Below are 14840 nucleotides of genomic sequence, written 5' to 3'. Positions count from 1 at the left end.
CAGCCACCGACCTTCAACTATTTAACCTGTGGGATATTTAATAAAGTCTCTTTCTTCTTCTTTGGTTTCACGATTGGGTTCATAGATCTGAAGCCCGACAGCCACACGCAGTATGCCATGCCGGGCTATTCTGCATGGCATGTTCTCCCAGTTGAACACACATCCTCGTTCTCTCTGTCCCCCGTCCGTCTGCAGCCCTGTCCAGGTGCTCTGCCAGCCCAGACATCCGGCTGTGGTGCGGTGATGCTCCTGCAGGGGGCGCCGTGGAGGCTGAGAAAGCCGCGGCGGTCCCCTCCCCGACCCGCGGCCCGCCAGTATCCCCGGAGTGGAGCACGCTCCGCCGAAAACACGAGGAGTCAGTGAGTCGCCCCGTCCCGTCCGCTACAGGGGTCAGTGCAGGGGGAACATAAAGCGACCGCAGAACGGACATGTTATCGTAAAATCCACACGTTCTGTTTTGTTCGTATGCTACGTACGTACGGTACGCATTGGTATGCATGGTATGTGCGCTATGTGCTTCTGTACGAGTACTGAAGTGTGACTGCTGCCTCGCCTTCTATATCACCACCGCAAGGAGAACGGACACGTTATTATGAAATAAGCACTTTCTGTTATGTTCGTATGCTATGTATGTATGGTGTGTATGATACGTATCCCACGTACTTCTGCAAGAGTACTGCTGTGTGACTGCTGCCTCACCTTCAATATCGCCACCTCACACACTAACAAGGCAGGGCAAGTTCAAAAATCATTAATTTGTGAAATCGCACACTTACTGTATAACACATTTGTAATAACATGTAATAACCAAAGTCATAACATAATGCCATTATTTTGTACATTAATTCACTTTCTGAATTGCTTTATTCTTTTATTGCTTGTTGTTCTGTTATTGGACGTACATTATTGGACTAGACAAGAGTGAAAAAAAAAATTGGTTGCATTCACATTAAAATCAGACAGGAAATGAACGGGAAAAGATCAGTCTTTAAATCTCAGTTCTGCCTTTTGTTGTGTTGCTTTTCCATCTTTTCATTTCTAATTTAGAGAGCAGGTTGTCATGGGCTGCCCCCTACACCCCAAGTTCATGTGAGTACAGCCCCCCCCCACTGACACAATCACCGATCGAGAGTAGGCACAGAAGATAGATATGGGTGTATGTTATGTATTTATTTTGCATACATTTGCTTCTTATTAGTTTCCATCACTGCATCATCTACTGAGAATGCTTTAATGCAGCTGCCTGGTCTTTTCACATTCATCGTATTCTTTAAATCAAGTCATTATTTCGACAGGAAGTTCCTCACTTCGTGGCGTCAGTCGGTTGCTTTCCTTCACTTTCAGAAATAAAGTGACAGTGGAGCTACATTTTTGTACGTCAAGGATCAAATTTCCGAAAAGTACAGCGATGTTATCTTTGGCTACAAATGAGTACATTTTCCAAGCAAAAAAGTAAAAACATTATTATAAGTATAACAAATTAATTATGTATTGCTGGCTAGCGGTACAATTTTATCATTTTATCATTTGTACCGTTTTAGGCCCTTTTGTTTTTATTTCTGAGAGTGTTGCAGCCGTCTGTCTCTCTCCTGCCTGATAACACACAGAGGATGTTTGTGGTGCACAGGCAGTCTGAGAGTGCATTGCTGTGTTTTACAGATGGGCGCCTGCTTCTCAAAGGTGTTCAACGGCTGTCCCCTCAAGCTGCACTGTGCTGTCACCTGGGTCCTTCCAAAAACCAGGGGTGAGGATATAAGTCACAGTATGACACCGGAAGCTAGAGGAGTCACAGTGTCCCATACAGACATAGAGGAGTCACAGTGTAACATAGAGGAGTCACAGGGTCCCATACAGACATAGAGGAGTCACAGTGTAACATACAGGAGTCACAGTGTCTCTTACGAACATAGAGGAGTCACAGTGTCTCTTACGAACATAGAGGAGTCACAGTGTAACATACAGGAGTCACAGTGTCTCTTACGAACATAGAGGAGTCACAGTGTAACATAGAGGAGTCACAGTGTTCCATACAAATGTAGAGGAGTCACAGTGTCCCATACAAACATAGAGGAGTCACAGTGTAACATAGAGGAGTCACAGTGTCTCTTACTAACATAGAGGAGTCACAGTGTAACATAGAGGAGTCACAGTGTCTCTTACGAACATAGAGGAGTCACAGTGTAACATACAAACATAGAGGAGTCACAGTGTAACATAGAGGAGTCACAGTGTTCCATACTAATATAGAGGAGTCACAGTGTCCCATACAAACATACAAGAGTCAGCGTGTCCCATACATAGAGGCCTACACAATATGAGTCAGACCCTTCTCACTTTATCCAATCGTGTTCTCAGATCAGTACCTGATTCTGGGGGCAGAAGAGGGCATCTACACCCTAAACCTGAATGAGCTGCACGAGGATACCATGGAGAAGGTACAGATAAGAGAGGCACTGCACACGCCTTTCTCTCTTCCTCACACATACGCAAATGCAAATACTTCAACTTTATACACTTATTATTACTTACACTGTTGTAACGACAGATTAAGCTTACATTGTTGATTGTATTATTATTAGCATGGGATGCTATTTGGACTTGATTGTAACTACTGTCTGCCCCCCCCCCCCTTTCTCTCTCATAGTTACTCCCACAGAGATGCACCTGGCTGTATGTTATGAATAATGTTTTAATGTCTGTCTCAGGTAAGTCTTTGACATGTGTACTGTATGTGCGTGTGTGTGTGTGTGCGTGTGCCTGTGTGTGTGTGTGTGCGTGTGTGTGCGTGTGTGTTTGCGTGCGTGTATGTGTGTGCATGTGTGCGTGTGTGCATGTGTGTGCGTGTGTGCATGCGTGCGTGTGTGTGTGCATGTGTGTGTGTGTGTGTGTGCATGTGTGTGTGTGTGTGTGCATGCATGTGTGCGTGCATGTGTGCGTGTGCATGTGTGCGTGTGTGTGTGCATGTGTGCGCATGTGTGTGTGTGTGTGTGTGTGTGTGTGGGGCTGTGTGTGTGTGAGTGCTGTGTGGGTGGGGCTGTGTATGTGTGCGTATGTATGTGTGTGTGTGTGTGTGTGTGTGTGTGTGTGTGTGAGTCTGAGACTTACAGCCTGATCCCGGGTCTCTCCCCATAGGGAAGTCGTCCCAGTTGTACTCTCACAGTCTGGCCCTGCTGTTTGACCAGCGCAGGCACCTGCAGAAACGGCAGGGCCACCTGTCACTCAGCACCAACCGACTCACCGACCGGATCAACCCCAGGTACAGCCCCTGCTGCTCCCACGGCTGAGGCCACGGCCCCGGGGTCCAGGAGCCCAGGGGGCCCGGCATTACCTCCAGAGGAGTGTCAGTCTAACTCCCCACCCTGCTTTAAAGTGGTGTCAGATTTACAGCCTGTTTGGCACCGAAAAGGCCCGCATTGACACCTTGTTATGTCAGATGATCAAGAGATCTTGAGATTGTATAAATGTGCCATTTGTGTTGTGCATTTGTATTGTATGGAATTTTTGGTTGTAGTCTCTGCTTGTACCAGGGCTCCCTTGTTAAAGAGATAACCATCTCAATGGAACCCTCCTGGTTAAATAAAGGAGAAATATATATATATTTTTTTTAAGTCGGGGAAATTGGGATTCCCAATTTGGCAAGTTGCACTTTGCACTTTGTTGTACGTCGCTTTGGATAAGAGTGTCTGCCAAATGCCATTAATGTAATGTAATATAATGTAATGTGAACGTGTCAGATGGTCGAGTTGTGATGTATTCCCAACTTTGAGAAAACAAATGACCTGGCTTCGCTTGGAAACGGGTTCCAAACCTGGCAGCCATGTTTCTAGTCGCTGCTCATCTCCTGGGATGTTGTAATAGGAGCATCAGAGTGCATGTTTGAAGCTGAATGGAGACTGGGGAGACTTGGACCAGCACCCACTGGTCTGAAGTGAGACGGGTGCGTGGGGGTTGGACCCAAAATGCACGACTCAGAAACAATAGTAATATAAAGACCCCTCAGGGCTTTATTCGGGACGAATCCCAGGAGAGTAGTCAACCCAAGCAAAGTCCATACACGTAGATCCAGCCAAACAAAAAATAAACAAACAAAAAGTACGGTGCCGAGGGAAGAGGCAAACTCGTAGTCGGTAGACGTGCAGGGAGGTCCGGTAGCGGGAGAGCTGTCAGCGGGGCAGATGAACAGACGGGCGGCAGGCAGAGGCGTAGTCGTGGGCGAAGCGGGAGTCGAAACCATGAAACAATCAGCGAAGCAAAAGTACAAAAACGGTAGGCGAGGACGTAGTCAAAAAACAAACAATGGTCACAAAACAGAAATCAATAAACAATGGTCAGTAAACAGGCGTGGATCGTAACGTGTAATCAAACAGTAAATAATGCTCAAGAGTTGCGTGAAAAAACAGAGGCAGACAATTTCGCAGTGAACAGTAGCGCGACTGGGCTATAAATGCAGGTGTAGACAGGTGTAGACAATTAGTAAGAGCGTAGCAAGGAAATGGAAAACAGGTGCGATGGATGACAAGTTTAACAAGGAGATTAGTAATCGTTAGTAATAAACCTATCCTGCCCTAGCATTAGTAAATTAGTAAATGACATGCACGAGAAACATAAGGTAACATGAACACATGATTAGTCTTGTTAGTTTCTACCCAATCCTGATCTAGCGTTAGTAGTTTTAGTAAATAGACAAATAGAACATTAGGGGAGTGAAGGACAGAACGAGAGAGAGAGAGAGAGAGAAAAGGCGGAACGCAAGGTTTGCGGAAAAACATGTAAAAGTGTATGCATAACAACGACCAGTTAACGTAACAATAAACATACATCGAAACATAACACAAAGCGGAACTAAGACGATAATCACTCAACATAACCAGGTAATATAATCGTACGAAAACATAACTAGACATGACGAGAAAATAAATCGTAACAAGAAATAAACTAAACAACATGACAAACCTAGACTAACATAATACATGATAAGACACTACGTGACTAAGACAACATGAATAAACATAAATCAACATAAAACATGGTGAGACAGACCTGAAACGTGACATGAAGGCTCTGTGCTTCCTCTCTCAGCAGGAAGTTTGCGGTCTCCGTGAAGATACCAGACACCAAAGGCTGTCGGAGGTGCAGTGTGGGTAAGCCATGTCAGAGGCTAATGCCCTGCAGCTACAGGGGATGCAGTGTCCCATAGTGGAGAGGGAACTGGGGTCACGACTGTGCAGTTGGGCGCTTTAACAAAGCACATACAATGGGTTGCTTTAATTAATATTCTCCTGTAAAAAAGCCAGCTCTCTTCTTCCCTCCCTCTTTCTCTCCCTCTCACTTTCTGTCCATCACCTTCCCTCTTTCCATCCGTCTCTTTCCCTCCCTATCTCCTTTCTTTCTCCCTCCATTTCTCCCTCCCTCTCTCTCTCCCTCACCTTCCCTCTCTCCCTCCCTCCCTCCCTCCCTCACCTTCCCTCTCGCTCCCTCCGTCTCCCTCCCCTTCCGTCTCTCTCCGTCCCTCTCCCTCACCTTCCCTCTCTCTCTCCCTCCCTCTCCCTCACCTTCTCTCTCTCCCTCCCTCCCTCCCCTTCCCTCTCTCTCTCCCTCCCCTTCCCTCTCTCTCTCCCTCTTTCCCTCCCTCTCCCTCCCCTTCCGTCTCTCTCTCCCTCCCTCTCCCTCCCTACCTCCCCTTCCCTCTCTCTCTCCCTCTCCCTCACCTTCCCTCTCTCTCTCCCTCCCTCACCTTCCCTCTCTCTCTCCCTCTCTCCCTCACCTTCCCTCTCTCCCTCCCTCTCTCCCACAGTGCGGAACCCGTACACTGACAGTACGTTCCTGTGTGGTGCTGTCCCCTCTGGTCTGGTTCTGCTGCTGTGGTACGAGCCCCTGCAGAAGTTCATGCAGCTCAAGGTTCGCCCCTTCTCCCGTCTCACATGGCCCCCTGTGGGTCCTGCTAAGAAACTACATTTCCCTACAGGCACTGCTGCTCTTGCGTTCAATGAAATATGCTCAATATTTGCACAACTACACCATTTACACATTGTAGTCTGTCATGTAAGTCATTAATGTTCCCACACTGCCCCCTGCTGTCTATATGACTTTATTGCTGCTTGGATTTGCTCCCATTATACTGTCTCCACTCCACTAATCAGCACTCATACATTGAAGGCATTTTATCTGAGAGCGTTGGGTATGGCCCCACAATGCAACAGGGGCAGCTATCCATAATATATCTCTGTGAATTTGTGGGTGCTGTGTTAGTCTGAGGAGTGAACTCATGGAGCTCTGTTCTCTGGTCTAACGGCCCTCAGCACATAGCTGTGTGCTTGCCGGAGCCCCTGCCTATCTTTGAGCTGCTGGTTGTAGAGTCGGATGAGCTGCCCCAGGTCTGTGTGGGGGTGCGGGGGTGTGTCACGGACAGCCACACGCCACCAAACGATCAGCAGGTCAAGTTTGACATCATACACCTGAACAACGCAACTAGCGTCCCCCATACAGGTACGGTCATTTGTGTTATGTATGTGTGTGTATACTGTATGTGTGTGTATATTTGGTTTGTGTGTGTATATTGTATGTGTATGTGTATACGTATGTGTGTGTAATTGTGTATTCTGTATATGTTTGCTAGATCTCTACTGGTATGCTTTCTGCTACTCTAGTGAAGGACATCAGAATGCAACTGAAATATATTCAGCCTAATAATAATACTGTAATGTATTGTATAAATGTGGACCTAAGTACATAATAAAAATGTGTGTGTGTGAGGGCTTGTGTGTGTATGTGTGTGAGTGTGTGTGTGTGTGAGTGTGTGTGAGGGCTTGTGTGTGTATGTGTGTGTGTATGCGTGTGTGTGTGTGTATGTGAGAGGGCTTGTGTGTGTGTGAGTGTGTGTGTGTATGTGCGTGTGTATGCGTGTGTGTGTGTATGTGAGAGGGCTTGTGTGTGTGTGTGTGTGTATGTGTATGTGCGTGTGTATGCATGTGTATGTGTATGTGAGAGGGCTTGTGTGTGTGTGAGTGTGTGTGTGTATGTGCGTGTGTATGCGTGTGTGTGTGTGTGAGTGTGTGTGTGTGTGAGGCTGCTCTAAGTAAGACTCACTGCTCCTGTGTCTGTTACAGACAGTGTGCCTCTGAAGGCGGTGCAGGTGACACAGCTGGACAGAGACACGGTGCTCATCGCTTTAGAGAGTGAGTAAAACCTCTGCTCATTTTCTTAGAGAGTGAGTAAAATCTCTGCTCATCGCCTTAGAGAGTGAGTAAAACCTCTGCTCATTTTCTTAGAGAGTGAGTAAAATCTCTGCTCATTGCCTTAGAGAGTCAGTAAAATCTCTGCTCATCGGATTAGAGATTGAGTAAAACATGCTCATCACTTGAGAGTGAGTAAAACCTCTTCTCATCACTAGAGTGAGTAAAACCTCTGTTCATCACTAGAGAGTGAGTAAAACCTCTGCTCATTGCATTAGAGTGAGTAAAACCTCTGCTCATCACTAGAGTGTGAGTCAAACCTCTGCTCATTGCATTAGAGTGAGTAAAACCTCTGATCATCACTAGAGAGTGAGTAAAACCTCTGCTCATCACCTTAGAGAGTGAGTAAAACCTCTGCCCGTCACTTTAGAGAGTGAGTAAAACCTCTGCGCATCGCCTTAGAGAGTGAATAAAACCACTGCGCATCGCCTTAGAGAGTGAGTAAAACCTCTGCTCATCGCCTTAGAGAGTGAGTAAAACCACTGCTCATCGCAAGTGCGGATACTAGCGTCATGGTTACCTGGGCAACAACTTTGCTTCGTCTTCTGGGCCTTTGCTACTGTTCCAGTTGATATAAGGCAATGCCAAGTACATCTGAGATAGTTAGGCACGGCTAATTTGGCAAAACATTAGCTAACTGTTGCTCAACTATTCCTAATTGTATTAACTAGACTCAAGCAGTGATTACATTACATCAGCATTAGAATGTTCAGTTAAGAGCATTCTAATCACATACGGCATTTCCGATCTTACGCCTGAAAGTGCCTATACAGGACATGCATGCTAAAAGTCTTCCCTCTTTTTCCCTCTTCCTCTCCTCCCCAGAGACGGTGAAGATTGTGAACATGCAGGGTTTTCCGAGCAAAGATTTGGCCTCTGAGCTGACCTTTGACTTTACCATTGAGACCCTGGGTAAGAACAATACTTGATTTCGACTCTTGAATATGCACTCAGATTGGCCAATGTGACTGTGATTGCTCTAGAAATGGTTGGTTATGTACTGACAGTGGTTTGGGAAGTGACATCATTGTGCTTTTCAGTCTGCCTGCAGGACAGCGTATTGGCCTTTTGGAAGCACGGCCTTCGAGGGCGGAGTCTGCCTAATAATGAGGTAATCCCCCCCCTGTGATTGGTGAGGGGGTGGAGTCTGTGAGGCTGAATGCTCTGTTTGCTGAAGAGCTCTTCAGCTACACGTGATTTTATTCCTCCTTGAAAACTTTTGTCGAGAAAGTACGGAAAATAAACTTTCTTTTCTGCTAAACTGCTAAACTCGGCTTAACACGGCTAAACTCCATTCATGTTTCGTACTCTGACAAGTGCTGGTGCCGACACCAGCTTTGCCAGAATAGAATCAATGTTTATCCCAAAAAAAGGGTTGCTACTTCCGTGCAAACAACTGAAGTAGCAGGGATCATGACTGGAGCAAAGTGGTCCAGACATGAAGGAGAGAGAGATTGCAAAGAAGCCAACCAGGGTTTCTTAAATAGGCTCCTTACAGGTGCTCTCAGAACAATGCTGAATGGGCTCAGGGGTGATTAGTACCCCCTGCTGGTAGATGGGTGTAACATACCCACTTTCATTTAGTTTTCACATTTTAATGTTGACAGATATTCCCTAATATATGAGAAGTTTAGTAACCAAGATATGAATAATCCTAGTCCAGGAGTTGCCTTCTATGGTGCCATGAGCCTGGCATGAGACCATGATTTGGCATTTGGCAGTGAACTCTATGGTGTTTTTCACAGATCACACAGGAGATAGTTGATGAAAGCCGTGCGTTCCGGGTTCTGGGGACGAACAGGTAGGTTCCTGATCTTATCCCATGTACTGCAGGCAAACCTGCTCAAGTCTTACCCTTTTGCAAACATCCCATGTGAACACGTCTGTCTTTCAGGGACATCGTACTTCAGAGTACCCCTACGGTGACCCCCTCTGCCACGAGTAACCTCTACATCCTGACAGGACATGAAAGCAGCTACTGAGAGGAAGAGAGAAAGCGGGAGAGGTAGAATAAGAGAGAGGGAAAAAAGGGAAATAGATAGGAAAAAGAGAAGAGAGAGATTCGGAGATGAATAGCACTACATGTCAGGCATGAGGACCGAGGGCCCACACACTACTTGGGCCAGACTACAGCCCAGTTTTCCCCGTTTGGGAGCTTCAGATCATCCTGGGAAGAGACTGTCAGACCTGGATTTACCCGGAAAACCAGGGGACTGGAACAGTGTGACAGACTGGAGCATGGGGAAGACATGCCTTCATTTCATGGCACTCACACACACGCTAACACACAACCATTACAAACAGACACACAGATACACTACACACACACACTAACACACAACCATTACAAACAGACACACAGATACACTACACACACACTAACACACAACCATTACAAACAGGCACACAGATACACTACACACACACACTAACACACAACCATTACAAACAGACATACAGATACACTACACACACACACACACACACACTAACACACAACCATTACAAACAGACACACAGATACACTACACACACACTAACACACAACCATTACAAACAGGCACACAGATACACTACACACACACACTAACACACAAACATTACAAACAGACATAGATACACTACACACACACACACTAACACACAACCATTACAAACAGACATACAGATACACTACACACACACACACACTAACACACAACCATTATAAACAGACACACAGATACACCACACACACACACTAACACACAACCATTACAAACAGGCACACATATACACTACACACACACACACTAACACACAACCATTACAAACAGACATACAGATACACTACACACACACACACACACACACACACTAACACACAACCATTACAAACAGACACACAGATACACTACACACACACACACACTTGCATTACAAACAGACAACCATTACAAACAGACACACAGATACACTACACACACACTAACACACAACCATTACAAACAGGCACACAGATACACTACACACACACACACACTTGCATTACAAACAGACACACACACAAACATTTATATACACACACACTCGTACATACATTACAAACAGACACACAAACATTTACACACACACACACATGCACACACACAAGCATTACACACAGACACAGACACGCACACGCGCACACACACGCACACACACGTGTGCACACATAGAGACAGACGCACACACACTGCTGTAACTCCTGTATGAAACGCTGACTGTGCTATGTGTTGAGGAAGCGAGGTGCAGCGCTCACAGTTCCCTGCTGTGCTACTGCACTCTGCAGACGCACGGTGCTGCCACTGCTGGCTGTGCCCCCCCTGCACTACCCAGCTCTCGGTGTGGGCCACCACTTCATCAGGTGACACCGGTTCTTTCATTGATTGGCTGATGGACAGTTTGATTGACTGATGTATGTCTACAAGAAGCTCTGCCGTATGTCAGGGAAGCTGACGAATTTGGCGTAGTGCAGCGATTCCCAAACGCCTGGACTACATTCCGGACCTACCCTCTGTTTGTTGGTTTTTTGTTTGAGCCGATCTCGAACTGCATCTAAAAAATAAATTAAATCTCTAAAATGAATCGCATCACAACAAATCCATCTGAATGGATAGATAGCTTGTACTCTGGGTAAGTGGAAACATACTTTAATTTCATTTTTGGGTGAACCGCCTCAAAACCCTCAGAGTCGCCCTGACTTCAAATCCTAAATAGAGCCGAGCTGACTGGTGAGTGGAAGTTGAGGAACTTGCAACAACAGAAACATGGTGCCAAATACAGAGAGGGTGTGTGCTTTGTTAGGGTTTGAGTGAAAACCTACGGGACAGTAGATCTCCAGGAACGAGGTTGGTTACCACTGAGGTTACCACCCAGGTTTGAACTGGTCTTGAGCATAAACATTCAGTGTGTGATGCTCAATCCTATTCTCCATCTTTGATTTGATCATTAAATAAAAAATGTTTGCCCCTTTTTATGTCATAATTTGGAACAATAAGCACAATGTGGATATGGGACTTTAATTCTAATTACAAAAAATAAACGGCTTGTTAAGATTCTGCAATTGAAATTTGTTAGAAGGCAAACCTGCATACACAGGGGTCCCCAGATACAGTGGCAGCATTAGGAGTTAAGGCCGTACTGGTGGAATCCCTGTGAAACAGGGGTCGCAAACTCCATTCATGGAGAGACAGTCACAGCTGGTTTTTGTGATTTCCTTTCAATCAGCAGCTAAATTAGGCCTTGGTGTGGAGACCCTCTAGCCAATCAGCGGCTTAAATGAAGTGCTGAAGTGCAGGGCCACATCGAAACCAGCACAGACTGTGACCCTCCAGGACTGGAGATTGAAAGCCCTACTGTAAAATGAGAATGGCTTAGTGATTAGGCCCTGCACAGAGATCTTCATTCCTGGTCCTGGCAGGCTGCACCGTCTGCTGGTTCCTGTTGTTACTCAGCATTCTGTTCATCAGTTAAGGCAGTTACAGTTATTTACAGTTACGTCACCTCATGTGGTTTCTCTGGTCTGAAATGGCTGCAGATATTGAGGTCGAAACAAAACCCGGCACACCCTGGGGCTCTCCAGGACGTGGAATGAAGATCACCGCTGTCTTCTCCTGCCTCTCAGGCTGGGGGCCCATCAATCAAACAGCGTCTGCCAAATGTCTGGACTGAGGTCAGGCACATTCAGGTCTTCACCATAGCTGGAAAGTCCAGGCGTCAGAAAGTAACGGTCCTGCTGTGTGTTCCTTCCACCCATATACTCCAATTGCCCCAGTTCTACCTGCAGGCTGATGATTTGTGCGAGTGAGCAAATCCACAGTGAATGGAACAAAGTACTGGGGACCTTTACTTTCTGAACCTGGATTTCCCACCTGACTGTGGAGGAACAAGACATCTCTTTAAGCATAGGCTTCCAGGGTACTGCTGTCTAAATATGTAAACAAAGTGAGAGAGAAAAAACAGCAAACAGCAACAGAGTTTGTGAGGAGCTACAGTACAGATAAGAGGTCATTCAGACGGCTTCAGATAATTGACTTTGTTGTCTTTATGCAGTACATTTCCATTGTGTTGTTAAAATAAACTCTGCAATAGTAATTTCATGTGTGCACAACCAAGAAAAAACTGTATACTATATGAATGAAAGAAACTACATGGTGAGATCTACCCAGTGTTTCCAGAAGTTTATTTAATTTGTAATGAAATCAACTGTAAAAGTAATTCCAAACTTCAGAAGTTACCCCACATGATTGTGAAGCATAAGTGTAATAACAGTAAATGCTTATTTTTATTCAATATGCAAAACAGCACAGGGTATTTTTGTGTGTTCTCTATATAAAACGTTGACCAATTTGCTAATACCCACATTTAATCCAGGCTGGGGGGTAGGGAAAAATGACAAGTTGAGCCTCTGCATGAAAATGCTATTTTAAATGGTTTCAGAAATGGTGGAATTGTACATACTTGTTAATACTGTACTAATAAATATATATAATGGAACACTTAAGAGGGTTGTGGCACTCATTTCTGCTGGATACCGTGTGGCCCAGTTTGTCTAGACAGACATAATAGAAATTGATTTAGCTTCATGAAGCTGGAATGTAGCCAGATTATCCTGCCCTATCTTTGATTCCGGGAAAATTAATGTTCTGAAAAAAATGTTCTTGAAATACAAACATGCATTGTGCAGTACGAAATACAAAGTGGAGTTCACTGATCCATGGCACTTTAATTGCTTGATTGTTTAACAGGCTGTGCTAGTTAATGACGACTTTAAAAATGAATTCCTCACATTGGATGTTCATTTGTATCCTCTCTATAACAAACCGACAGATGTAATGCCAGAATATGACACAGGGAGGCGCCTGAAGCGTGTTTGTTGCCGTTGAACGAACATCTTGTGTTGTTTCGGCATGAGCCCAAGAACCGAATTGAGTCCCTAACAAGTATGTATAGAGCAGATGTGCGTAAGCTTCTTACGCTTCTTCTTCTGCAGGTGTTATCCCCGTCCTAGTGACTCAATGCAACACCTGAAGTGTGTCTGACTCCATTGACTTTAGACCATGCATAATGGTGTTCAATGAGGGAATCTGCATCATTAGAAAATGTAGAAAACTCACCTGATCATATTTGCAATATAGATATTTCAGTATAGTTACTCATATTGGCCCTGACTTAAAGCATTTCTATTTCTTTAAATTGTCAGAAACCTCCGTAAAAATTAATGGCATTTGGCAGACGCTCTTATCCAGAGCGACATACAATAAAGTGCAAAGTGCATACCCATTAAAAGGGAAGTGCAATTTCAACTGCTAACAGTAGAACAAAGATAAGGACTAGGGCCTATTTGATTATCAAAGTTTTTTTTTTTTCTAAATACCGCACCACACAAATATATGAATAAAGAGCTTACCGAGCCAAACAAAACTAGCAAAGGTATCATCCTAGCGGTATAACAAGAGTAAAGTAGAGTTGCTTTTAAAATGAATCATAGTTTGAGGAGGAGGAAATCAAAGAATAAACAAAGAAGATAGTTTCAAAGAATAGCCTGAGCTCAGACCCAAAGACAAGCTTTCTGTTTTGAAAAGGTTTTTATTGAAAAGAGAAAAGGCCAAACCTTCGTGCTTGAGAGAGATATGGGGGCCACACACCTCCCCTTCAACCACATCCTCAGCAGGCAGTGTTGAAACATCATTTCCTTTGCCACAAAAAGGCTCCAGAAGAGGACAAATAAAATCCAGAAGTGTGGTTTATTATGCTCCTAAATAATTTATTGCAAAAAAAACTGATGCATACACCCTGAAGAAGACAGTGTGTGTCGAGTTAACATAACATAAGGTAATGGAGAACAGGCCATTCAGCCCAGCAATTCTCGCACACACACACATCAATGCAAATGCATTTGTGCAGGTGTCTGCATGTAAGTGGTTGGCATCCATATAGCGCCTTTATCCACATTTGATGCTTCTCCTTCACGCATTCATACACACACCAACGGCGATTGGCTGCCATGCAAGGCACCAATCAACTCGTCAGGAGCATTTGGGGGTTAGGTGCTCTTGCTCAGAGACACTTCGACACACCCAGGGTGGGGTATTTATACATGTCTATGTATGTTTTAATTTTTGTAATGTTTTTAAAGATTCTGCAGGGAAATCAGTTCCCCCTTGAATCAGTTCCTACGCCAAGCCGTCAGACCAAGTCTGTCAATCATAGAGATACAGGAAGTAGTATTCTCCGCTAAGCTAAACATCGACCATATCGGCTGCAGAGAGACCAGGAAACCACAGCCCATCTCCAATGCTACATGATACATTAAGCAAAGGCTGTGAATCAAAACCCATACTGATTATTAGCATAAGTGTAATTTTTAGCAGCGCTGAGCAAGACAAGCAGAGAAGCTAAAGAGTGGGCCGGCCAAAACAAAAAATACAGAAAATGTCTGTGGCAGCTGACCTCAGTGTGGGCCTGTGTGTGTGAGAGAGAGAGAGAGAAATAAAACAGCAGTGTGTTCTCAGAACTGCATTCTGTTTTAGATGTGTGTCACTCTCAGCTCACAAAAAAACAAGCATCGCATTCTGGCTGGGTTGT

General features: G+C 44.9%; 1 protein-coding gene across 4 annotated transcripts in view; it reads left to right on the top strand.

Annotated features, from left to right (window-relative positions):
• The window catches only part of map4k2 (mitogen-activated protein kinase kinase kinase kinase 2), a 32944-nt gene extending 22864 nt beyond the window's left edge, over positions 1-10080 (top strand). Inside the window, exons 19-32 of one of the 4 annotated variants that reach the window (XM_061234843.1) lie at positions 196-359; positions 1048-1089; positions 1660-1744; positions 2356-2435; positions 2645-2705; positions 3133-3256; positions 5083-5141; positions 5795-5898; positions 6300-6486; positions 7107-7175; positions 8058-8144; positions 8273-8343; positions 8978-9033; positions 9127-10080. In XM_061234843.1, the coding sequence (XP_061090827.1) occupies positions 196-359; positions 1048-1089; positions 1660-1744; positions 2356-2435; positions 2645-2705; positions 3133-3256; positions 5083-5141; positions 5795-5898; positions 6300-6486; positions 7107-7175; positions 8058-8144; positions 8273-8343; positions 8978-9033; positions 9127-9214 (1277 nt within the window). In that variant the 3' untranslated portion in view covers positions 9215-10080. Of the gene's footprint in view, positions 1-195; positions 360-1047; positions 1090-1659; positions 1745-2355; positions 2436-2644; positions 2706-3132; positions 3257-5079; positions 5142-5794; positions 5899-6299; positions 6487-7106; positions 7176-8057; positions 8145-8272; positions 8344-8977; positions 9034-9126 lie in introns of those variants that run through there. The other 3 variants (XM_061234842.1, XR_009708280.1, XR_009708281.1) reach the window with 3 other exon arrangements.
• Positions 10081-14840: the final 4760 nt, after the last annotated feature.

This window comes from Conger conger, chromosome 3 (assembly GCF_963514075.1).
Source record: "Conger conger chromosome 3, fConCon1.1, whole genome shotgun sequence".
In the NCBI taxonomy this organism is placed as follows: domain Eukaryota; kingdom Metazoa; phylum Chordata; class Actinopteri; order Anguilliformes; family Congridae; genus Conger; species Conger conger.
The sequence above is the reverse complement of the archived record's forward strand: the minus strand, read 5'-3'. Positions and strand labels throughout refer to the sequence as shown.